General features: G+C 49.4%; 3 protein-coding genes across 11 annotated transcripts in view; 2 read left to right on the top strand and 1 right to left on the bottom strand.

Moving 5' to 3' along the window:
* The window catches only part of LZTS2 (leucine zipper tumor suppressor 2), a 62,069-nt gene extending 56,989 nt beyond the window's left edge, over positions 1-5,080 (top strand). For all 9 annotated transcript variants that reach the window (XM_081006165.1, XM_081006167.1, XM_081006169.1 and 6 more), the window contains one exon: positions 603-5,080. In XM_081006165.1, the coding sequence (XP_080862291.1) occupies positions 603-1,271 (669 nt within the window). In that variant the 3' untranslated portion in view covers positions 1,272-5,080. The remainder of the gene's footprint in view (positions 1-602) is intronic.
* The window catches only part of SFXN3 (sideroflexin 3), a gene marked incomplete at its 3' end in the record, with an annotated part of 178,236 nt that overhangs the window by 113,415 nt on the left and 39,099 nt on the right, over positions 1-25,722 (top strand). The window lies entirely within an intron of this gene.
* The window catches only part of PDZD7 (PDZ domain containing 7), a 32,233-nt gene continuing 8,697 nt past the window's right edge, over positions 2,187-25,722 (bottom strand). The window contains exons 5-15 of the mRNA XM_081006157.1: positions 24,972-25,119; positions 23,507-23,567; positions 21,809-22,279; positions 20,699-20,884; positions 18,410-18,567; positions 16,151-16,242; positions 15,819-15,910; positions 14,697-14,768; positions 13,143-13,733; positions 12,111-12,211; positions 2,187-6,519 (exon numbers count right to left, since the gene is read on the bottom strand). Coding sequence (XP_080862283.1) covers positions 6,373-6,519; positions 12,111-12,211; positions 13,143-13,733; positions 14,697-14,768; positions 15,819-15,910; positions 16,151-16,242; positions 18,410-18,567; positions 20,699-20,884; positions 21,809-22,279; positions 23,507-23,567; positions 24,972-25,119 — 2,119 coding nt within the window. The 3' untranslated portion in view covers positions 2,187-6,372. The remainder of the gene's footprint in view (positions 6,520-12,110; positions 12,212-13,142; positions 13,734-14,696; positions 14,769-15,818; positions 15,911-16,150; positions 16,243-18,409; positions 18,568-20,698; positions 20,885-21,808; positions 22,280-23,506; positions 23,568-24,971; positions 25,120-25,722) is intronic.

Here is a 25,722-nt window from a genome sequence, read left to right as displayed (position 1 = left end):
CGGCCTTTGGTGGGAGAGAGTATCAGGGTTCACCCTGCTTGAGGTTATTGGACTCCCCTTTCAATCTCTTCCATCCTTGCCCTAGGCTGTGATTTTGCTCCTGGGCTTGAGGGCAGCAGGCTACCTTCTCATGGAGGAGAAGGCTAAGGATGGTTACTAGCCATGATGGGTGTGCTCTGCCTTCCACTGCTGGAGGCAGTAATCCTTCTGAATACCTGTTTCTGGAAACCACCGGAGGGGAGAGGGATCTTGTGCTCCAGGGGTCCTGCTGGCGGGTTTCCGCATAGGCATCTAGTTGGCCAGTGTGAGAACAGGATGGTGGGATAGCTCAGTCGGTAGAGCATGAGACTTAATCTCAGGGTTGTGGGTTCAAGCCCCACATTGGGCAAAAGATTCCTGCATTGCAGGGGGCGTGGACTAGACGACCCCCTTGGTCCGTTCTAACTATGATTTCTATGATTTTTCTATGACTAGACGGGCCACTGGCCTGATCCAGCAGAGCTCTTCTTACATTCTTAATCCAGCCACACCTCTCGCTCTGCCGGGCCAGAATCTATGGCATCTTCCAGGTCAGCTGATGCATCTTGTTTCACTCCCACCAGGTGTGCCAGAAGTCTGGCGAGATCTCGCTCCTGAAACAGCAGCTGAAGGAATCGCAGGCGGAGGTGGCTCAGCGGGGCAACGAGCTGGTGCTTCTGAGGGCCCAGCTGAGGGAAGCGCGGGCTGAGCTGCAGGCTGGTGAAGAGCAGGTGCTGGGCTTGCAGGAAGTGGCCCACACCAAGTCCTTGGAGCTGGAGGTGTGTGCCAACGAGCTGGCCAGGCGCAAGAGCGAGGCGGAGCTGCTGCGCGAGAAGGTGGGGCGGCTGGAGCACGAGTTGGAGGGACTGCGCAGTGCGGGCGGGGAGCTCTGCCCCCTGTTGGCTGAGTGCGACGAGGCCAAGGCCCAGCGCCAGGCAGCCGATACCCTGCAGGGCTTGCGCTCCCAGGCTGAACGGCTGCGCGCCGAGCTGCTGTGCGAGCGCCGGCGCGGCGAGGAGCAGCGGGAAGCTTTCCACGCCGAGCGCGTCACTTGGCAGGGGGAAAAGGACAGGGTCATCCGCTACCAGAAGCAGCTGCAGCACAACTATATCCAGATGTACCGGCACAACCGTGACTTGGAGAGCCAGCTGCGCCACCTCAGCCTCGAACTGGAGGCCCGGGACATGGAGGAGTACGAGATGCACGGGGGCGAAGGCATCTGCTTTGAGGAGATTGCAGCCACCGAGATCTGACCGTGCCTGGAGGAAGAAGGCCTTGGTGAATAGGCTGTGCGGCTGCAGACAAGGGAGCGTGCTCCGTCGGACGTGAGAACGGAGTTAGCTTGGGACCACTGGTGGAGGGAGAGGTCTGCTATACCTGAATCCCACTGGGTAGCACTTGTTCCATTACTTAACTTGCCTGGGGAACTCCCCCCACCCCCACCAGCTTAACAGATTTCACTGCCATTGAGATAAGACAAGGACCAGAAGCCAGGCAGTTTCACTGGGAGGTAGAGGCTGCTAAGGATTTTGTCAGTATTTTCCAGACCTGCCTTGTAGGGAGGCGGGACTAACCTCTAACTAAGCCCGCCCTTTGGAATGTTGTAGCAGCAGAAGCTCCTCCTCCTCCATTCCCCACTCCTCCCCATGGGGAAGGAGCTGCCCTCTAGGTCCTAATGCTCCTCAGCCTCCCACAAAGGTGCTGGCTGTGGTAGAAAATGGCTACCACTGTTTTGCCTCCTGTTCTGTGGGCTGCAGATACGGTGAAGGCAGGAAGCTGTCTCTTCTGCCACTACCTGTATGAAGTGACCCAGCTGGCCCTCAGCCACCACCTGGCTGGAAATTAGGCTGAGTTGGCTTTGCTGACAGCCAGCTGATCCACTTAACTGATGGGAAGGAATTAGCATCGCCTGTTTTTAGGCTGGCTGGAGAAGCATTTTACAGGATGCTCTTTTGACCTTTGTCCCAGTCCCGGGCTGGGTAAAGTAAATCTTTAAAATAAATGGGGGGGGGGGGGAGGGCATACAATCAAAAGCCACTGAGAGAACCCCAGATTCTGTGACTCTGACAAGTTGTACAAATTAAGCAAACTTGCACACATGCACCTTGTTTGCATAATTTGTGCTGCTTACAGTAGTTGTAAAGGGCAGGTTGTTTTGTAAGGCCCTGAAGGTCCACACAAGCTATTTTTTTATAGTCATAAGGACAGCAATAATAAGAATGATAAATAGCGGTAAGACCCAACATTGATTCTCAGGATGCTGAATTCTGGTCCCACATTTAGTGCTTATTTCAGTGCTAAAGAACATTCAGAAGAGCTCTGCTGGGTTAGACCAAAGGCCAATATTATGTTTCCACAGTAGCCAACCAGATACCTAAGGGAAGCTCCCAAGCAGCGAATGAGCCTAGCAGCCCTCCCCTGCAGTTTATCCACACACCCCTCAAAAAAAAGCTGGTATTCGGTGTCAAACTGCTTCTGATGTATGGAAGCAGCATCTAGCAAATGTGACTGGTAGCCATTGTGTGGAATTACAGAAGATATGCAGGCCTAGCCTGATCTCACCCAAGGCATTGTGGGAAAACACTGTGCTAGGCTTGCTGAGGAAAAATAGTCTCCCTCTGTGCTGTGGAAGCAGGAGCCACCCCACCCCCCCAGCACCTCCCCAAGAAGACTAAAAGGCCAAAGCTTCTCAGACATCTGTATTGGCTGCCTGATGCCCTGTCATGTGCCCTAACCTTAGCAGGACCAGGACAGCCAACGTGTCACAGTTCATAGACGAATTCTCTGAATTTTTATAGATGATGTCATCTGCATTCCTGCCCCATCCTCACTTCCATGATGAGTCCCATCATGGAAAATAGGCAGGGTATAAGTAAATATATAACAACAATGATGCCCAAGTTATTTTTATAGGACATTCCCAGATATTTGAACTCCTCTTGCTGTAAGCTGGGGGTGTCTTGTTCTCCACACAAGAGCAGGGCCTGCCCATTCGCTTGGGGTTGCTGAGTCTTGTACCAGGGCTCCGAGTTACTTGCCAGTCCCACTCCTCCCTCCCCCCCCCCGGGGGGAACCCTGCTGCATGGGGATCTGGGATGTCCTTTCACCCCACTCCCAATTGCCTTTGTCGCTCCTGGTTGAGCTCTGATTTGAGAGTGCCTTTTGTTTGGCCTTGCTGCCTGGGTCTCCCCCCGACCCCCGGCTGCCCTCCTCCAGCTTGTGCTTTTCTGCCCAGCTGTATCCACTCCCTGCAGGCTCCATAAGCTGTTTGAGGGCCCAGTGGTACTGCCTTTGAGCCTGCCTGCAGCACCGTCCTCATGATACCCCCATCGCTTTCCTTTCAGGCCTGGCTGGCAGAGTGCCCTGCTGGCTTCTGGTTCTCATGGATGATGTGGGTAGGCCATCATTTGCCAGCCTAATGTCCTTCAGATATTTTGGACTACAGCTCCCATCAGCCTCAGCCGGCACACTGGCTAGGGCTGTTGGGAGTTGTAGTCCAAAATATCTGGAGGACACCAGGTTAGCAAAGGATGGGGTCAGTTGATGGACAGTGTCCCTTGACTGTTCCCAGATCCCTGCATTCTCCAGGTGTCTCAGTTCCATTCCACCTCATGGCTTCTAACCAAATGTGATTCAGTTTGAATCCTGGTTCTCTTTAATGCCTGGTTCCTGTTTTCAGTCCAGCCTTCCTTTCTGATCTTGCAGTACCCAGCTGTCCACTTTCTGTTGCAATTAGCTTGGAGGCAATTGAACACCAGAGTTGCTCCATCCAGTGCCCTCAAGCCCACACATCTTTAAAAATCTGTACTCAAGCTGCTTTTGGAAGTGAGGAAAAAGCCCGGCCCAAATGCCCACCCTCTACTCTCACATCCAAATAGCCTAGGACCTTTTCTGCAGATGGGCTCTTCAGAGGGCAGCATCTCCACTTGCGGAGAGCGATGACCTCCATACCTGCTGTGGAAACCCTCCCTGCTAAATTAAGCTTTATGCTGCCCACTAGCTTCCTGGAGGTAAAGTGTTTTCAAAAAGAGCTTCATTGCAAATACCCTGTGATATTTGCCCAGGAGCAAAAAAGGTCAGCGAAGCAGGGTCTTGTCTTCAGAGGTGCGGAAAAGTAATTTCCAGAGGAGCTTGACTGGGAGTGGCTGAATATCCTGTAAAGGAGAAAAGCTCTCTCTGGTGGAGAGATGTAGCCAGGCTGACTTCATATCCCTGGGGTTAACAGGGTATAGTTGAACAAGGAGGACTAGGAACAGGAATGAGTTATCATTTCAGCCAATGCAGGAAGAACCAGATGGCAGAGCAAACATGGCTCTGATAGCCACAGTGGCTCACCACCTTCTCCTTGACCACCCTGAGTTCTCCTTTGTGCAGCTAGTGCTTGATGTGCCCATCCTGCCAAGCTGGTCAGATGTTCTTAGCCCCGGCCCTCTGGCTGTGCAAGCGCTGAGCAGAGAAGCCTCTCCTTGAGTGACTTGTGACCAGAGTGCAGCCAAAGCCCAGCCTAGTTCAGCACCCTGCTTAAGCCACTTTGGAAATAACAGCCCCATTGCTAGAGGAGGGACTGCCTGATATCTGCCAGCCTGGTCTAGCCTTAGCTCCAGTTCCTCCTGTTTATCCGCATGCAAGAAAATGAAAGAGCACACTCAAGAATTTGGGGAGGACGCATTCCAGCTCTGTATGATACTTTGGATTGTTTGCAGAAGGGAGTTTATGGCTTCCACGTTCACTTGGGAGATTGTTGTGCATTCCGAGAGAACAAGCCATCTCTGCCCACTTCCACCCCTGGTCATTGTTAACTCTCCTGCCCATAGCTATGGGAGTGCATGAGATTGGCGCCAGGGACACACAACACTAGACCAAAGGAAAAAGCTTGGTGCATGTTATTTCTGTGACTGTTGCTTACCTGATCCCTCTCTTCCCCTCCCTTTTTTTAGCACCACTTTGTGTTTTACTTTTTTTTTTTACTTTTATTTCTGAAATTGTATATTTTCCAAGCTGTGTAAATTTCTTGTACAAACCAAAAGAAAAGTGTGAATTAAAAAAAGAAGAAGACGACAAAGCCACTTCTGTGTTTTTAAAGAAAAGCCACCTGGTGGTTTGATGGGTGAGGATAGTGGAGCATGGAAGGATGAAGATAGGGTAGAATGGTTCTGATGATGGATGAGAAGCAGAGGTGGGCGGGCTGGTGGTCTTGCACTTGCACACCCTTCCTCTTGTTGCTGTATAAAAACTGGGTCCAAATGCACCTTGGTTCACAGTTGCCACCTTCACTCAGTGGCTTGCAAAACATTTGTGGCAGCATCTTTTAAAAAATGCCCCATAGGGAATGTATCCACCTGGGAAATGGACACTCTCTGATCCAAAATAGTAACTTCAGCTCAGGGATAAGAAGAGGATGGATCTATCCCTTTCCTTTAGCAGATCTTCCCTATTAGGCAATAGCTGGGGGATGCTTTGAAACAGACATTAGGATACCAGGCTAGAGCTCCTCTGTAGGTCCTCCCCACATGGAGTTCAGAGAAGAGGATCTTCCTTTTTGCTGGCTTGCAACATCATGGCCATTACAGAGCTGCTCTGAGGCTAGATGGAAACAGTGACCACCAGCTTGCTTTGCTATACGTCTCCTACTGGGACTGCTGCCTGTTATTTCTCTACGGATTTAGCATTTGAGTTTCAATGGAAGAAAGTGTTGGGTGAATATATTAAGCCCTGTTCCCTCCACTAATGATCTCGTGGACGGTTGTCTCTCCAAAAGGAGAGAAGAAAATCCACAACTCACTTGCAGGCGGATGTTCAGATGTGTTAAAACAGTGCCATTGCCTAAGTGCTCAACCTGAACTAGCCAAGTGTCCAAAAAGTGGCCAGGCTGGCTTAAAGGTGCCAGCCCTACATCCTGCTATCTGAAACCTCCACTCGAATGAGAGCTGTACAAAGTTCCATATGCCAAAAACAACTCTGTTGTCTGCTCACTACAGCATGAAGTTTGTTGCAAAGCAACTAGTCCTGGTTGCAGCTGTCCCACTTACAGCTGCTCATGAAAGCATCTTCTTGGTGGGTTTCGGAAACAGAACACCTGATTCCTGTCGAGGCTGGTCCTATGATAGGTGCACCTGCGCTTCCCTGCTGCTACTCCGGAAATGGGAAGCTTGACATGTTCCCTTAAGCCCCCTGCTTGCTAAGTGGTTTCCCTTCTTACTCACCCAGCCAGTAGTTTGCTTCAGCGGTACCACTACCTTTCTGAGCAATAGGCAGCCATCATAAACAGGTCCTTTGCTGACAGTGGGGGCTTGCAGCCACTTCGAAGGCCTGGGCTGGCCACGTTCTTCAGGACATGTCGTTTTGTCCACGGCATTACCTGGCTCTCTTCGGCACCTTCACCACAATCTCCATAGGCTCCTTGGCTTTGTTGCGATAGGCCTGGCGGATGATGTCCACAGCTCGCTGGTGGGTCACGTTCTGCAAACTCTCCCCTTCCACTGCAACCAGCTCTTGGCCCGCCTAGCAAAAAAAAAAACCCCAAAGGAGTTAGAAAGGGAGGCCCAGTATTCCTATATGTTTTATATCGGGGAAGAGATGTAGCTCAAAAAGAAGGACTGCAGCTCAGTGACAGAACATCTGCCTCCCATGCAGAAGGTCTCAGGTTCAACCCTGAGCATCTTCAGGTAGGGCTGGGAAAGACCCCTGACTGAAACCTGCCAGGGAGCTCTTAGAGCAGAAGCATGGTAGGGGCAGCTACACTTCAGAGCTAGAGTCACCAAATATACACTGGAACCAAGCTGTCTTAGCTATGGTGATGCTGCATGGAACAAGCCCCTCAGTTGACTTACCTTTCCTGTGTCTCACTTGTGTAAGCAGCTCCATCTTTGCTATGCCCCTTGGTACTCTGTATATCAGCCTTCCTTAACCATCCAGATGTTTTGGGCTACACCCGTCAGCCCCAGCTAGCCTGCTGACTGGGGCTGGTGGATATTAGTCTAAAACAGGAGCAGCCAACATGGTGTCCTCCAGATGTTGTGGAATACAACTTCCATCATCCCTGACCTTTGGCCATCTTGGTGGGTGGGGATTGTAATCCCAAACGTCTGGGTGAGCACCAGGCCGGGGAACACTGCACATATTCTTCAGTGCTGGTTCCTTGGATATGATGCCCTCGGTGAGCTCCATCCCCTGAATGAGACCTCTTTCTCACTGCAGTTGTTGCTGCCCAAAAACTTGCCTCTCCCATTGCCTTCAGTGGGCACCACGGCTTGCCCATTGCAAGGTGTGCAGAAGTGACTGCTCTTGCTCTTTGCACTGCTCAGAAGGTTGAAGAGGGGAGGAAAACAGGAAGTAACAACAAGGAGGAGGAACAGTATGTCCAGGAGCCTCCAGAGATTGGCAGCAGGTCCCCTGTTCAGATGTGGACCTTAGCAGATGCCCAGCAATGCCACAAGAACATAAGAACAGTCTGCTGGATCATCTAGCCCATCACCCTGTTCTCACAATAGCCAGGCAGGTGCCTGTAGGAAAGTGGCAAGGAGGACCCAAGGGCAAGAGCACATCCCTTCTGCAATTCCCAGCAACTTGTGTTGAGAACCACAACTGCCTCTGACTATGGCTAGTAGTCATCGGTTTTGTTGACTTGTCTTTAAAAGCCATCCCGACTTCCGGGGTGGCGCCATCGGCAATGGCGGACTCCCTCTGAACTGGAGGGACCAGCTCCGCATGAAACGGGTCTTTTCCGCTACGGCGAAGTGGGGACCCTTCTGGAAATCACAGGCAGATGAAGCCTGTGACCGTGGGACTCGGCGGGCACCCTTAGCGCCCCCCCAACCCGCAAAGGAACCCACTAACGGGCTCCGAAGGGAAGAGGGGGAAGTGGCGCGGTGCTGTGAGTCAATTGCTTTTTCTGCGGAGCGAAGCTGCATAGCCGTTGCCGGAGAGCGCTGCCTTTTTCCTGGGACAATTTGGCATCTAAAATAACCACCCGTGAGTACGGGAACATTGAACATTTGGACTTTAAATAAGAACTGGCGAAATAGAAAGGAATTTGGACTTTAAAATTTACCTTAATTTGGTACTGAAATGGGAAGGTCTAAACAGGAAGTCAGCCTTCCGTTTCCTTGTAGCCAGAATAAAGCAAAGACAACGTAAACTAGAGCTTTAAAAATCACTTTCAAAGGATTGGCTTTCATCATTTAAAATCGCTGAACCCCCCTTCGGCAGCAGGAGAAGAAGGGGGATCTTTTTTGGGCTGTTTAAACCTGCAGACGTGAGTTTAAAGCAAAGTAATTTTCCACCGTCCTGATCCTGGAGCGGGGTGTCAGAATTGACGTTTGAAGCTCATTGACCAGAAACAAATGTCTTTGACAGATAGTTAAAAGAAGAGAAACATAGTGATTCCATTGTTTCCTTTCGCATTTTAAAAAGAACAAATATGGACAAAATACCTTAAAAAAGAAACTTTGTTGCTATTGTTTTTAAAAGAAAGAACAACCAGAAGATTTCCCCCTAGAGGGGGACTGTGAAATTGTAACTAATTCCTGGGAGCTTGCAGCTGTCACAGATTACAACCGTGGGAAAGGATTTGTGACCTTGCAGGACAATGTCTTCAGAAGCACTGTTGGGTGCTCTCTGCAAAATAAATGCCCTATTGGATCAGTTAAGCCAGAAGACGGATTTGATGACTAATGCGGCCAGAACCTTTGAATAGGTAGTGGGAAATTATATGGAGCCCACCCAGGAGCTAAAACAGGAGTGTGCCATGACAGAACAGTTGAGAGAAGAGGATGCTGCTGAATCTTGAGCGCCAGAGACGGAGGGAGCTGCGGCCCAGCAGGAACATAAATTTTTGGATTTGATAAATGAACTTGGAAAAAACCAGACTTGGAAAGATAAAGTTTGGTTTGGTTTGGAAATGGGGGGTTGGACAGACCCCCCTATACAGGGAGATTTGGACTTTTTGAGTCTGGCAATGGGCCATCAGATGTTTGGAGCTGTGGGGGCTCTCAATTTTGGAGGGAATCTGAAACATGTTTTTAAATATCACATGGAGTCTAGTCTGGACTATGGAAAAGGGGCTGATTTGTTGAAAAGGGTCAAAAACATTACCAAGCTGGAGTTCCCACGAATGAAAGGAAAATATGAAGAAGAGCTGCGGAAGGGACATGGAAGAGACTTGAGGGCTTCGGATATAAGATTACCAGGTTAATGTGCTAGATTAATAAGATAAAAAGGACTGACAAAACCCGGGACCAGGAGGAAGGGACGCTGGATGAAGATTGGATTGTTTATTTCTTCTTTTTTATCATTAGGATTGTTCTATAAAATTGATGAATGCTAGAAAAATGTTGAAATGAAATTACTTGGCTCTTGTAAAAATGTCTAAAGAATTTGGTAAGAATGTTGGTAAAAATAAGATTTAAGTTTTAAACTTTAAGGTTTTCTATAAGATAAGATGAAAATAGATTAAGGTAATGTAATGACAGAATACTATGAATTATGGAAAGGATTTGCTGTGATTATTATTAATCAGGATACAAGAAAAGGGAGGAGGAGGAGGTCAAAGAAAGAAGGTATTGAAAGTGGAGAATTTGAGAATGATGGTTTTATTTTTTATTTTTATTTTTCTGTCTTGTCTTTTTTTTGTGTGTAATTAAAAAAATTTCCCCCCCAATAAATATCATTTTAAAAAATAAAAAAATAAAAGCCATCCCAACTGGTGGCCATCACAGCCTCCTGTTGGAGAGAGTCCCATAGTTCAGTTACGTGTCAAGCGACAATGCCAAGTTGGATATTGCATCCTGAGTTAGCAGAATAGCTGGATCCCTGTGTATAGCAGTAATGCAAAAGCTAAGCTAGAGAGAGAGAGAGAGACTCCTGTCTCTGGGCTTGGCAGGGAGATGGTCTGGCTGCAGAGAAGGGAGCTTTGAAAAAACTGGCAAGCCTTAGGTCAACACCCTCCTCCACCACCAGCAGCCCTCCATAAATATCGCAGAGGAGTGTCACCTGTGCCTCTAGCCAGCCATTGACCGTTTCTCCCCGCCACAGCAACCTGGGGGACCATTAGGCTTCCCCCCCTCCAGAGCCACCTGGCAATCTGGGCCTGCCGTCCCCTCAGCAAAGAGGCCACCGAGGGGGAAATCTAATTACAGCTGCTCCCGGGGACAGATGAAAAGTTGCCTGGTGGGCGGGCGGGCGGGCCAAGGCCCACAATGGTTCTTTGTCAGCGCCCGGCCTCATTACGCAGGCCTTGTGAAATGCCGCACAGCGCCCTGAACCGTGGGGAACCCTGAATGGCACAATGGGGTGTGTATGCCTGCCGCTGGGGCCCTCGGCCTCATTATAGGACAAAGCACAATGAGCGCTTACTTGGTGGGGAGGGGGCGGGTGTCTTTAAAGGGTGATAACGCGCAGGGAGGTTGGGCTGTGGGGATGTCAGATGGGAGGCGCAACCCCTTTGCCATGGAAGGGGCAATGTAAGTGGGTGGGGTGGGGGTCAGATTCCTGGCATGGCCACCACGGCACACTCTTCTGTTTGGGAGCCAGGAGATTGGCTTGCTCAACTTGAGTTGGTGGCTCCTTAGAAAGCTTTGATCACTCTTTCGCAAACACAGGGATCAGTGTGGCTCACTTGGGATTCCCCTGCTTGTGATCTAGTGATCCCATCCCAGTCCTGTGGTGATGGACTCTGAGACATACTCTGGAATAAGGTGGGTCTTGAACCCTAGTAATTACGGGGAAATCCTATTTTGCTAGCATAACCCAGTGTGTCCTCATACTGGGACAAAAAAGTGGGATAAAAACGTCATTGATTAATGAATAAATACGGTAGATCCAGGCTTTGCCGATGAAGGTCTCCCTCCCTGGCAAAGGGATATGATATGGCACACTTGTAGGATTGTTATATTACCTTCCTGTATATGGATTTGATTGGCTGAAATCTCTCTGTCTCTCTTTTTTTACTCCTTCCGCATTAGCCCCACTTATGCACCATGCTTTTTAGATTACAATGGTTTCATCAAGATCCTACAAGCTGCAATAGATTCCTCCATGCAGTATTTTTCAGTTGTACAGTAAAAGTGTGCTTGCATTGACAGCAATTTATAAATTCATAGCAATAGGAACAGAGGAGTAAATTTAGTAGGTTCTATGTGTCGCAATTCCACACAGAAGCTGCAGTCCTGTTCATCTTTGGGGATTAAGCTCCCTTGCACTCGGGGTGTGTGTGTGTTACTTTTGAGTAAGCTTGCATAGGATTAAGGCTGCATGAACAGTGGTGCAGAGGGACAGGCTGCTTTGATGGGAGGAGGAGGGGGGGAAGAACAGACTGTAGAGACTGCAAAGCGAGAGTATAGGGATTAGGGAAGCAGAGAGATTGCTGCCTGCTCTATTACAGACTCCCCTGGGTGACCTTGGCCAAGTTGCTTCCCTGCTAGTATGGGGGATAGGAGGGAGGGTGCTGTCCTCCTCTGCTGGTGGGTTATGTGGGGGGGGGGGAGCAGCTGGATGTGCAAATACTGGCTCCCAACAGAGCTTCTGAAGCAACTGCAAAAATCCTATTGAAAGTGCACAGAGTAAGTGTTGTTTGCTGCATCCTGCAGAAGCTGTGTATGTTGCTGTGGGCAAGCTGAGAAGAAATATATAATGGCTATGCAAAGATCAGCTACACTAGGGACAGCCCATGTGCTGCACTCCAGATCCTGTTGACTTCACACCATCCCTAACCATGGTGACTTGGGCTGATGGGAGGTATAGTCCAGTAACACGGAGAGCACACACTACATTGGCTTCCTAGACCAGACTTTCTCAACCTTGGGCCCCCAGATGTTGGACTACAACTTCCACCATCCCTGGCCACTGTTCCTGCTAGCTTGGGATGGTGGGAGTTGTAGTCCAATAACAGCTGGGGACCCAAGGTTGAGATAGGCTGGCCCAGACCATCAATAACTGAGTAGTGCTTTGCTCTGGGTGTACGAGTGGGTCATGGGCGGATCATAATACTCAGCTGCTAAGTAGAGAAACAAGGAAGGTTTGTGGGTGGGGGGTATCTGACCTCTGTATGGAGCTGGTGCTGCTGAAAGCCAGCCTTGCTTTGCTGCTCTGCTTACCTCCAGTTCTCCACTCAGGGATGCTGCTCCCCCTGGAAAAATCTTTTCAATCTTCACCATTGGCTGCAATTTGGACTCTATCCCACCGGAAATACTGATCCCTGGAAAACAAAGTAGTTCTCTGTGAGCACTCAGTAGTAAGTTGGAAAGGTGGCTGAGCCAATACAATCCACTGCCAATACCACCCTCCCTGTCTGGAGAACAGGAGCACCAGGTGTGCCAACAGCCTAGAACAGCAGGTGGTGCCAGAGAGTGGCGCACATGCTTCACTTGCTGGCAATTCGGCAAACAATAGGCCTGCAGACTCCTTAAGCACATGGTCTTCCAATTTGGTGTCCTGACCTTGTCAGGTAGCAGGACCAAGCCAAAAGGTTTTGCTGCTGGAAGCAAAAGACTCGTTTCTCTTTCCTCACAGCAACTGGACTTCTCCATGACTGTTAAAAGTGGCATAATAGTGCTTTAAAGGTATGGTGTGGATGAGACCTAATTCTAAATGGGTGTTCACCACCTTGTTTACCAGTCCTCCAAAGCAGGGTAGTCCTGCTGAAAAATCAGAGAGGTTTCTAAACTTTCCCTTGTCATCCTTGGGCAGGAGAAGGACAGCTCCTGTCCTCCTTCACCATTGGCCACACTGGCTGGGGCTGATGGGAGTCGAGTCCAATCTCCCTTCTCCTGTTCTAGGGAAATGTGAAGTACAATCCAGGCCACCACAGGGGAACACAAGCAACCTGGGTGGCAAACCATTGCAATGCTCCTCCCAGACTGAAGGAAGTCTGTAGCTGCTATCGACTTTGCTGGAGGTGACAGGAAGGGCTATCCATATGTGACCCCCCCCCTCCCTTTGATACCTTCCAATGAACTGAAGCCTGAAATCTCAGATCTATTCCTTTTGGTAGCCTGAGATTCCTCACCTCGTAATAGTCAGAGGGAGAGAGTTGAGAACTGTTTCCTTAGTTGTACGCAAATCACCAGGAGGAAGGGCTGGGACCTTTGCTTCCATTACCAGGGCTGTCAGCGGTGCCTTTAACTTACCCAGAGACTGTTTGCTCTTGGACAGGTTGACCGTCAGCAGCTCATATTCTTCCTCCAGGACATCACTGGGGCCATTTTGGAGCAGGCCCTCTTGGTCAGAGGCCGGGGCGTCCTTGAAGAGCTGCTTCAGCTGGGGCCTACCTCTTCGGGGCCTGTTGACCGCAGAGTACAGGGTGTCCTTGGCAGGCTGGACTTCCCCATGTGGTCCCCAGACTGTGGCTTTGCCATGGCTTGACTTGGGCGTGCGAGGCCTCCCTCGGCCAGGCCGCCCGTCCCCTTGCTCGTGGGGTTGCCCCGCCTCTTCCCGAGGGGGTGCTGCTCGCGTGGGGCTCGCTGACATTTTTGCGGGCTTGCTTAGGAACCAGTGGGGCTGCCCACCGCCCCCAGCAGTTGAGGCAGAGATGCTGTGGGAGGTGTAGGCATCCACTGGCACGTCGGGAAGAGGGGTATAGCCTCGGGGGTGAGTCCGTCTAGGGCTGGACGAGAGCTGCAGGCCTTTCATCCTATCCTTCAGCGCTGCTGCTGCTTCCTCCGCCTCCCCTCCTTTCTCCTCGCTGGTCACTGGCTTCAGGAGGAAGCTGCCCCGGAAATCTGAAACCAGAGTCACAGGATGTGACCATCACCTGAGCAGCCCTGTCCTATCAATCCTCAGAAAAAGGGAAAGCAGCTAGGTGAGATGGGTCTAATATCTGAATGCCTGAAGTGAACTTGGAAGGAACCGTAGCTCCGTGGGAGAGCATTTGCTCTGCACGCAGGTCTCAGGTTCAATCCCTGGCTAGGAATGTTCCCTGCCTGACACCCTTGAGAACTGCTTCCAGTCAATAACAAGCTGTTTCTACACCTATGGTCTGGGTTTTAGGAAGCTTCCTCTGTCCCTAACTTGTGGAAAGGACTGGAAATGTGTGGTTGAAGTTGGCTAATACTTCCCAGTTCCTTGGTTGCACTGGAACTTCCATGCGGATAAGGATTTGTGAAATGGCAACCAACTTCAACCTTGTTCAAAACATAACATTTTGAGTTAATGTCACCATACTGAATACAAAAGAAATGGTTGTCTCGACTGCGCTTCCTCGGCTGAGATTTTTTGGAGGTGTGTGTGTGTGTGTGTTAGCAGGATTCACAAATATGGCCCTTCTCATTGGTTACCACAATACCTATGTGCCATTCTTGGTTCCTAGGTAAGGAGCTGGCTTAAGCAAGTCAGTCCAATGGCCCCCCTTTTTGCTGAGCACCATCTCTCCCTATGAGCAGAGGCTCACAGAAGAGTTTCACCAGCCCTGCTGCCTGAGTTAAGTGAACCAGAGGTGCCAGATATGTGGGCCTGACACCCTCCTTTGCCAAACACACCCCACATTTTGCAGAAACCCCAGCGCTGCAACTAGAACATCTCTTGCAAATGAAATAAAATGCACACATTAATGCCATCTGTATTATAACTCACTCTCAAACTCAAAGTCTTTCCCCCCACATCGATTCCTAAGTACAATATTTTGGGGGCTACATTTAAGCACAGTGTGCGTGTGACCCCCCCAAGGATGAAGGCTGGGGACTCACCAGGCACTGGGGTGATGAGATGTCTCTTGGGAGGTGTTTCTTGCTGTGCTGGGCGGAGAGCAGGTGACCTCACTGTGAAGAGGAAAAGGTGGACAAATTGAGCTTCATTTTCTTTTGCACAGTGATCTTGGGTGGCATCGTGGCCAGCCCTTCTTCCTGGCTACTTTCCCCTCAGGGGTTAATTTCCAGAGAAAAAGGAGCTCCCGGGGCTTCGGAAGCCAGGCCTTCTTCTATAGAAGGCTTATTTGCCCTACTCCCATGAGAGCATTATGTATGTATATATACACAAAGCTAAGCTCACACTCTGTGACGAAGGAGGATGTGCTATGTACATGTTCAGAAACTCCCTCGTACTTTGCATTAAGAATGGGGGAACCTGAGGCCTTCCAGGTATTGCTGGACTCCACGTTCCATCAGCCTCAGCCACCCTGGCCAAGGATCTGGGATCTTGGGAGTTGGAGCCCAGCCCCATCTTCAAGAACCACGTTTCCCTTCCCTGCTTTACGCAACTCCAGGCTCAGTTGCTGGCACTCAGGATAGGTTGAACCAGCAGTGGAGACTGGCAAGCCAAGGAACTGGCTGGGGCCCCTAGATAGTCAAAGGGTCCACTGCCACTTTTCTCACACTGCGCGGGGCAATTGCTAGTTGCATGAATGGCACTACATCCATTTTGCCCATGGGTGTAGCTAAGGAGGGCAGGGGGGCAGCTGCCCCCCTAAATCAAGTAGATCAATAAAAATACTTAACTAAGTTTCTGCCCCCTAACATGAAGCCTGCCCCTCCCCGCAACATAAATCCTGGCTTTACCCATGATTTTGTCTCTTGGTGCCAAGAAGAACTGAGCAGAAAAATCAACAGTCATTTGGAATAAATATTCAGATGGTTTGCAAGAAATGTTGATTCAGCTGAGCTCTCCCCATATCACCCCATTTGCTTTCTTTTCAGGACAAATAAATAGACTGAAATGATCCTTTCCTCGTGGCAACCCGTTTGAATAGGAATGTTTTCCACCAACTGCTTCTAGCATCCATAAAATGAAAGAGAGCTTTGACAAGCCCCCCCCCCAATCCATCATCACCCCCTCCTCCTTCCACCTGTGATCCTTGCTGGTTCCTTCCCCACCTGTTCTGCTCTTCAGGGCATCATAAGCTTCAAGCTCCACCGGCACAACCATACTGTCAAAACGGCCCAGATCCGTGGGGGTGATCACACTCCTGTAAAAAAAAAGTGGGAGAGAAGACTCATGGGTGTTTGGTGGCTCAACTATCTGCTCATGCAATGCAGCTGTTTTGGGGGAAGAACATGGCAAATAACCAAAGAGCACCAGAAGGAAGCAATGGGCACCCTGGGCAAGGCTGGGGTGATGTGCACTTCTCTCCTGTGCTCCCTCTCCCCACCCTCTGAGTTTAGTGGTGCAGTTCAGCCTCCCACGGTTTATTGCTTCCTGTTCCTACCTGATATCTCTGAGGAGAAGCAACTTTTCGGGCCGGTCGAGAATCGCCAGGAGTGGCCTCACCAGATCTTCTACCCCACTTTCTTGGATGTACTGTGTGTTGGGGGGAAAGTAACCATCAGCAGAGATCAAATGGGAGCCCCATCTTGCTATTCAGTTTGAAGCAGCAACAGATCCCTTGATCCCCGTTACTATTCTTTGTTGCTCAGTTGACGGGTGGGGAGTTTAATCCTGCTTTCCGTAAGGAACTCTCTCCCAGGATAAGCAGGATTGAACTGCCTGGGCATCAACGGATGGCTGGGGGGTTCAATCCGGCTTTCTGTTGGGATCTTCAGCTGTACCAGATGTGAAGCAGGTGTTCATTTGGGGAAAATGGGGAGGCCTGGCAGGTCAAAACTGGGCCACAGACCAAAGGTGGTTCCCCCTCCCTGACCCAAAGTTGGACTAATATGCCTCATCCTAGCTTCAGGTGGGCAATGTGTGGCCCCAGCCCCCTGCAAGCAATCAGTTCAGACTTCTGACAAGAGTCAGGCTGGGAGGGGGGACAGAGAACAAGGCATGTCAGAGATGCAGTGTGGTGCTGGTGTTACAGAAAGAGCACAAAAAAATGTGTAGCCACCCCACATTGGGCTCTGCTTCTGCCCATTGCTGGTTTCAGCGCTGCCCACCGTTTGTAAGTGGCCCCCAACAGATTACTCCAAGGGAGTGTGACCCTTGACAGGAAAATCTAAGAGAATACAGACAGTGGACCTATCTGCAGACCAGTGGCGTAGCGTGGGGGGTGCAGGGGGGGCCGGCCACACCGGGCGCAACATCTGGGGGTTAGGGTTAGGGGGCGCAAATCCACGGGTTAGGGGGTGCAAATTACTTGCCTTGCCCCGGGTGCTGACAACCCACGCTACGCCACTGCTGCAGACTGAGCCATTTTAATCAGAATGCTATCCTTAAACATTTTAATAAAGCATTTTAAGGTTGCAGTCCTAGAGACACGAGAATGTAGCACACACACACCGTGAACACAATTCAACATGCATAGGGCTGAATTGCATGCTTGTAGGTGGAAGTCTTTATTAGTTTATAGGATTCCTGATAAGCGATAAGTAATCCTGCCCTTAGCGGTCTTAGCAAAAAGAAACCCGTTTCAGGGTGGCTGCTGCATCAGGCTATCAAGCAATCCTCTCCATGCCCTAGTTTCATTTGTCCCTCTCTGCACGAAGATTAGTGCCCCCCTCTCTTCCTTGGGCTTCCCAGAAGCAGTCTTGGGAATGAGTTTCAACAATGTGCTAGCATCAGAGCTCCCTCTAGTGGCACATCAAAGGCCAACAGGAATGGTGAGAAGTAGGAGGTACCAAACTGGTGAGGGCAAACATTCCATGCCCTGCAAGCATCCCAGAAAAACCAGGACATCACATTTTTTCTCACAAGAGGACACTGGCCTTTTTGGGTGCTGTGACTGCGTGCAATTACGCACAGCGACACTCCCCCATCTTGCATGGCACCCCATGCCCAAAAACACTGGGGTTTTTTGGGGGGGGGGATTGCAGTGCAAAATTGTGCAAGATCAAAGCACCGAAAATGGCCACTGTCCTCTGGTGAGAAAAAATGGGAAGATGGCATCCCGGTTTTTGCCTTTGATGCGTTTGAGGGTATGTAAGACCTTCAAAGCTGCAGTGAAGGTTGGATTGCCAGACATGCCAATGCCTGCTTTGCCCTACCAGATTTTCACCCTAAGCCTGCACAGAATAGGCTCCAAATAAAAGCAAGCAAACCAACTGTGGCCACAAACACTCTTACTCCACTTTAAGAGTCGTGTCTCTTCTCCCCCCCAACAAGAGTCCTGGGAACTGTAGTTTGTTAAGGGAGCCAAGAACTGTTTGAAGATTTTCAACACATCACAAATCTCAGGATTCTTTGATGGGGAAGCCATGACACTTAAAGCAAAATGAGAGACTCTTAGTTAAATGAATGCAATGGGTGCCAAACCATGTGCCAGAGTGAGACAAAACGCAAGAGCCTCATGTTGGACCATCCTGTTAATCGTCCTGTTTGGCACAGTAGTCACCAAGCTGGTGCTTCTGGGAAGCCTGTCAGCAACAGGACAAATGGGATGCTTTAAAGCACAGCCTTACGGAAGAGAGGTACAAACGTAACTGAAGGCAGAGTGAGGCAACTATAGAGCATAAGTTGTTGCAAGACATTTCACAATCAAGGGAGAGATTGGCCCATTCAGGCACACATGGCAGCTGTCCTCCATCCTTACCCGGGTGCAGTGTCTCAGCACAGCTGCCACTTCATCCTCCATCAGCAGCTTCCTGGCCATGTCTTCAATAAGCAGCAGGTGGCTCTCGGTGACTTTGCTGCGCTCTGTGCCGTTGTACTGGGAAGAGGAGCCCAAGGAGGGGAAAAGGCGGCCTTTTTCTGGGAGGGGCACCACAGAAAGTCAGTGCAAAAACATAATCCGGGAATAACAAAGCATGAGGCCATTAGCCACCTGGAACCACAAGCCTGAAATGCACGCATGCACTTGAAATCTTATGTCTGTGGGTAACTACTGGCACTGCACATGCAAGTTATTCTGTACCCACAAGCACCCCAGTGTAGATGAAGATGGTTAGGGTGCTGGATTTGGATGTGGGATGTTCAGGTGTTGTACATTCACAGCTGAGAAAGGAAAGGCGTGAAGAAGTGGCAATTGATATCAACACAAAAACACACACATGCACAGGTTTCCAAAGGCATGCTCACGTGAAGCTACATGCTTGTTGCTCAGTTACCCCGTCTCAGAGTGCGGGTGACAATCTTCTGTACGACGCTAACTGCAGGCAAGAGGGTAAGATGGGAAGAAAGAGCAAAGACAAATAGTTTGGAATCTGTAGTGGAGAAGGGCAAATTGGAGGGAAGCGGTGGCCATTTTGGACTGGTCTCTGCTCTATCTGATGAAAAGGGAGAAAAGGAAAACTGTACTGCCATTCTGCCTTTTGGGGAAGTGTTTTTTCTTACAATTTGTGCAAGTCTGACAGACAATGCTGTCTATACCACCTACTGGCCCCTACAGATTGTTTTATGTGTGTGTCCTTCAACCAGTCACGGTGGAATAATTGTGCATTAGTGATGGGTTTATACCGGGCTATCCACACATCTTTCTGCTTTCTTAGTTGTCCTGCGATGTTTCCCCAATGTTACTGCATTCTTACCATATAGAGGGGCACGTCTGCGTCTAGTGCAACACAAGTGAAATGATGCCCCCCGCTCCAAACATTTGTGGTGTGAAAAGTTACAGGATTTCAGCAGCGAGTTACAGAATGTGCACTGACTGCACAAAGCAGTATGCATGCCTTGGACCTTTGCAAGTGCAAACAGCAGCAAAAGCAGAATGGTGTATGACTGCCCCAATAGCATCATGAGCACAAATAATCACAGAAAAGATGTCTGAAGAAGACCCTATTCCCTCATGGTCAAACCTTCCAGGGCCCACATACCAGTGGTGGATGTGGCCAAAGTGTATTCTTGCACTTCAGGGACCCAGCCCAGCCAGGTAAAATAACTAGAAAAGTGTGGAGCAGGGCCTGAGCAGAGTTTCTGAGGACCAGAGAGAGAGAGATCTGGAGAAGGGGTCACATTTGGCTCCTGGCCCTGAGGCTCCTCCCCCCTGACATAGGGAGACAGGCCAGTATACAGTACAATTCTCTGTGCCACATTTCCCCATGTTTCCTAGAGACTTTTCCTGGCACTTCCAGTTTAGTGATGAAATGCTGAAGCAAGGGTTATGACAACTTGTTCTGCCAAACGTGACCTCCAGAGGATTCTTGTGCCCCACAGACTGACTCTGGCCACCTTCCTGCCTGTAGACAGACTCCTGCTCTAGCTGCTTCACACCAAAGCATCAGCATTTGGCAAATGCACTTCCATTGTGCTCCTTTGTTGCTCGGGGCAAGAACCTCCCAACCAGTAGAAAGGATGAAAGGCCAAATGGAAAAGCCCTTAGCACAGAATGGAAGATGCTGTTTCTCAGTGCTCTAGTAAATGAACCAACAGCCCAGTCTACGTCCACCTGGTAAAATGGGCCCCTAATCTTGGCTAGGCCAAATCCTGGGGCCTTCTCTTTTGGTCATGGCGTGCGGAGAGAAATGGACAGCCAAGAAAGGAACAGAAATTCTCCAGCTCAGCTGTTGATATAAATAGGAATGGTGATTGGTTCCGCTGCCTGCTGGCTGGCAATCACATTCAGGCTGTGTACACACTATAAGCTTTGAAGCACATTCAAAACACACTCTTGCCCTTTCTGAGCATTGTAGTTTGTTAAGGGTCACTGGGAATTTTACCTCTGTGAGGGGAAACGCTCACACACTTGACAATCTATTATTCTCCCTGTTTCTGTCCCTGCCCAATAAAGGGGGAAAGCCTTGTAGTTAAAGGTTCTCTTCTCCCCACCAAAAATCTCAGTGGACCTTGCTGCCATGCGCAAGTTTACAGTGAAGCAGGACCAGATTCAAGAGCCAGAGTACTGTGCTCTCTGGAGGATGCTAGAAACAGAACATCTTTTTGTTACCTTTCTCGCCATCAGACCGTGCTGGGGATTTGGACCGCCTCTGTGTCTCTGGTGACCCAGCTGCCGAGCTTGGCTTCCCTGTCCGGGTGCTTTTAAAGAACAGGTTCATGAGGGTTTTGGAGCGCTGGAGCGTGGCCTTCTTCTCCGAGGAGACCGGCTTCTCTTTCTTCCTCTGGCGTTTCTCCTCTGGGGCAAGAATCCAAAAAGTCATACCTGAAGATCATAGCCCTGGGATAACCCAAAATATGATCCTTCCCCACTCCAGCCCCATTGACAGCGTATTGTGGGTACCATTTTAAGAAGGAGAAGAAAAGGTATCTGGTTATGTAACTTTCTGACTCTGTAACTTTCTGGCCTATTAAATGGGGGCCAGAAACCTTCTGCATGATGGAACAAAATGCCCAGACCAGTGTCTTTCAGATGTGCCATGGGATTTTCTCCTCTCTGCCTACATATTAAGGGCCAGGACTGTTTAGCAATAAGGTACATTTTCAGAACTCCCTAGGAGAGAAGTGGTCAATCAAATCCCTGTGGATAGGCTGCAAGCTGGACAGGAGCGCAATAGCACTCTGCCCACCTGCGATTCCCTACAGCTGATATTCAGAGGTGTAAAGTCTCTGACAGTGGAAGTAGAACACAACCATGGCTAGTAGCCATTGATAGACTTCTCTTCCATGAATTTGTCTAATCCTCTTCTCTTTGCCTTATCCCTCTCCCCTTCTTCCTCCATAAAATTATTTCCTGGGTCCACACTTAATATTTGACATCAAAATAATGTTGCATTAATGTAAAATGAAAGGGAGGGGAAGGGAAATGTAAGCTTTCCAAAACTGCTACCCTCCTGATTTACACTACATTATTGCTATAATGATAATGATGATAACAGCAGCAGCAATCTCAATTCTCCCAGTATTTATGTAGTCAAAACAGAAAGGTACCCCCATCACCCCAGCAGCCCAATAAAGACTGAGCATGCTCAATGTGTGTGGAATGCTCCCTGGGGGGAAACGGGACATGGGGAGGGCAACTGGAATGGGGTGCCTGGAATCCTGTTGCAGTTTCCATGAACCATGGTAAGAATGGTAAGAATAACGATCCCATGGCACCTACCATAAATGGTCAGATAGCTCTGCGATCTCTTGATGGGCTGTCGTGGACGGCTGAGTGCCAGAAGGAGGGCAGTTTTAGGGGAGGGGTCTGTTGTCTCTCTGCTGGCAAAGGGCCGGTGCTTCTTCAAGCGGAAGGACTCTTTGAGGCTCTCGGTGCGGATGGCGGTGTCTTTCAGGATCTTCAAGGGCTCCACAACCCGTCGGGTCTCCATCACCAGACTCCCCGAATAGGAGGCACCGTCTGACAGCGGATCAGTCTGCATGGCGGTCTCTGCTCTCTCCAAGGTGTGTCTCTGGACTGGCAGTTCAGCAGAGATGCCAACATCCACCATGCAACTTTGTGCTGCTGAGCTGGGGATCGGGGCCATGAACAGGCCATTCATGGAGCTGAAGGGGGTCCCTGAGGAGTAGGATGACGCAGAGGAGCTGGATTCTGAGGTCTGGGACAGCTCCTGCAACTGGCCATTGGTCACTGTGTGGGGAGAGAGAGAGAGAGAGAGAGAGAGAGAGAGAGAGAGAGAGGAGTATTATAGGAGTCTTTCCTGTTTTGACAATCCATGTTAGTACAATAAATGCACAGAAGCTACCCATTATTGCACACAGGCCAAATGACTTGCATTGCTTTTGTTGTGGGAATATTGCCTTTCCACAGCAAGGAATGTGCTACAACTTTGTATCTGGGGAAAAACAACAACCCCAATTGTTGTGCTAGATAGTTCAAGCACTGCTATTATTATTGCTGTGTGGAATGAGATTATGAGTGTGCCATGAGAGATTATGAGTGTGCCCACCTGATACTGAGTTAGATGTACAGTGGTGCCTTGGTTCTCAAATGACTTGGAACCAAAATACTGCAATCCCGGAAGTAAGTGTTCAGGTTTGCAAACTGCTCCATTTTAAGTGTTACGCTTCCGTTTGGAGTGCCACACTTCTGATTTGAGTGCCACACTTCCGTTTTGAGTGTTACGCTGAGGTCTGTCTGTTTTTGCTATTTGTTTTGCGTTTTTGTTTTTGTGGCTCTTTTTTGTTTTTGTGACTGTGTGGAACCCAGTTCAGCTACTGATTGATAGATTGTGTGACTGCAGTACATTGTTTATTGCTTTCATTTTATGGATCAGTGGTCTCATTAGACAGTAAAATTCATGTTAAACTGCTGCTTTAGGAGTTGTTTTTAAAAGTCTGGAATGGATTAATCCATTTTGCATTACTTTCTATGGGAAAGCATGCCTTGGTTTTGGAACGCTTTAGTTTTGGAACGGACTTCTGGAACGGATCAAGTTTGAGAACCAAGGTACCACTGTACCAATGTCCTGACTCAATATTAGGCATCTTCCTATGCTCCTCTGAACTGCTGTTTTCTTTCTTTATGCAACAGACTCATAGATCTATGCTATTGCAAGCATGTCCTTAAGGGTGAAAATGCCAACTGGGAGGAGAGAATTTGAGCTCCATCAACAATGGTCTGTGCAACACAGCACCCACTCCTGGGCTATTCTTTCTGCATGTTTTGTCTTTTGATGACACTGCATTCTTTGCAAACAGCCCAAACGCAAGGGTGAGGGAGGAAGGAGGATTGTTTTCTGAAATGCAAGGAGGGAAAGCAATTTGCTTTCAGAATTCTCTGGCACTCCTTACTCATCCTTAGCAAAGCAACACCCAGCATATTAATGTAGACAGAAAATGTGCATTTGTGTCTTACATCTGTTGAGCCAGCAATACTCAGCCACCATTTCCTTGTATGCAGGGAACCTCCCCGTCTCCTAGATGGAAAGCACAGAAGACAGACACAACACGTCATGGGATCATTTGCTGCCTGCCCAGCACTGAGCGGTGTCTTCAGAGGCTAACCCGATCCCAGGCGGAGAGACACTTTGATAAATAATGCATCCCCTACTGCCAGGTCCCTTCCCAGCTGAAACTGAATCTGCTAAGTCTCAAGAGTCTGGGTCCCACAGCGTCTTGGGGAGGGAGTTGCTGGGCGTCACAGAAGGCAGCAAGAAAGAGACTTCAGTGCTGCTGCTTTGGCAAGCAACTTCTTAGAGGGCATGGTCTCTTTTTCGGGGCACATTGAGCAGAAATGGAGGGCTTCTGCTTTCCACCTCTAGCAGCTACCACTTCCTAAGGGCTCATCAACACTTTTGCTTGACCCATATTTTTTTACTTTCTTTCCACTTTCCACTTTCTTTCCACTTTTGATTGTATTTTATACCAGTTAATTCAAGAGCTTTCCTCTTGGTTTTGTAGCCATGTCTTGTAAAAATCTCACCCACTGAATCAGATCTGATTAGATGTGCAGAAAATCTGAAGAGAGATTTTGTTTAACTGAGCTTCAGTTCAGTGGGTAAGATCGGATTTTTGCTAGGGACAGCTGCAGAACAAAGAGAAAAGCTCTCAAACACTGGGGAATTAATGGGTACACAATATGGTCAAAAAGAAGGGTCAAGCAAAAGTGTGGATCAGCCCTTTATCAAAATAGTAGTCTTTGCTCCCTGGCCCTTTGTAGCCTACTTATTTATAAAGTGCCATTTTCCTAGGCCAGGGTGCCACGCTCTCTGCTCAGCCATAGAAAGGATGTATCCTATGTCTGACTAGGTAGAGAAAGAGATTACACCTGTAGGAAGCTGACTATGGGAGCTGGTGAGAACTCTGACAATACCCAGCAATCAGGATATTGGTGCCTTGTCTCATGGCCCTAGGGACGCGGGTGGTGCTGTGGGTTAAACCACAGAGCCTAGGACTTGTTGATCAGAAGGTTGGCGGTTCGAATCCCCACAACGGGGTGAGCTCCTGTTGCTCGGTCCCTGCTCCTGCCAACCTAGCAGTTCGAAAGCACGTTAAAGTGCAAGTAGATAAATCGGTACCGCTCCGGCGGGAAGGTAAACGGTGTTTCCGTGCGCTGCTCTGGTTCGCCAGAAGTGGCTTAGTCATGCTGGCCACATGACCCGGAAGCTGTACGCCGGCTCCCTCGGCCAATAAAGCGAGATGAGCACCGCAACCCCAGAGTCGGTCACAACTGGACCTAATGGTCAGGGGTCCCTTTAACTTTACCTTTACTCATGGCCCTAACCTCCCATAGTAATGGGACCACTGGGTCATCTTCCAATAGAGTAACACCGCTTCCTATCCCAATCTTGGCCCAGCACTTGGCAAGGCACAGGCCTCACCTTGATGGTCAGCATGATGTGGGTCTGCCCCTTTAGCACTTCCACTGCCTTGCTATGGCTGATGTCGTCAAACTTGACTCCGTTGGCTGCAAGGACTTGGTCGCCGACCTTGACCCCATGAAGCTCAGCAAGCCCACCGGGATCCACTCTGGGAACGATACGACATTAGGATGATTATTCTTGAATGGGAACAGTGAGGCTTTGGGCAGGTATACAAGGCATTCCAAGTCAAGTGAACAGGACAAGGGGAACTAGAACATGTTCTTGGTCAACAGAGAGGGGGAGGCTGTCAGAGGGTTGGGCCTAATGACCCGTTGGGCCTTTCCAACTCTCCAGTCCCAGGATTCTATGACAATAAGAGTGGTGCAACAACTCTGGTTCCTCCTAGCATAACTGGAAGGCATGTCCCTCTAAGGCACTTTCCCTCATGGCTCTCAAAGGAGACTGAGGTGTTAAGAATTGATTCTGAAAACAGAAGAGCCTTTTTTACCTTTTCTTTAGATTATGGTTACCAGATTTTTTTCAATGAATCCGGGGACACCTTTTTTTTTTTGGAAGCTGAGTAGCAACAGGGAGTCAGTAGTGGGGATGGTGAGGCAAAAGACCCTGGGCCCAAGCACACATGCATATTGTATAAAGGTGCAAAGCCCTTCTTTCTCACCCTGAGAAACATAAATGCGCAGAGTTGTTAAAAAACTGGGCAATGTCTACCCACCCGTGGCTCCCCAGCCTCCCCCGATCTGTCAAAACA

This window comes from Podarcis pityusensis, assembly GCF_964106645.2.
Source record: "Podarcis pityusensis genome assembly, chromosome: 5".
Lineage (NCBI taxonomy): Eukaryota > Metazoa > Chordata > Lepidosauria > Squamata > Lacertidae > Podarcis > Podarcis pityusensis.
The sequence above is the reverse complement of the archived record's forward strand: the minus strand, read 5'-3'. Positions and strand labels throughout refer to the sequence as shown.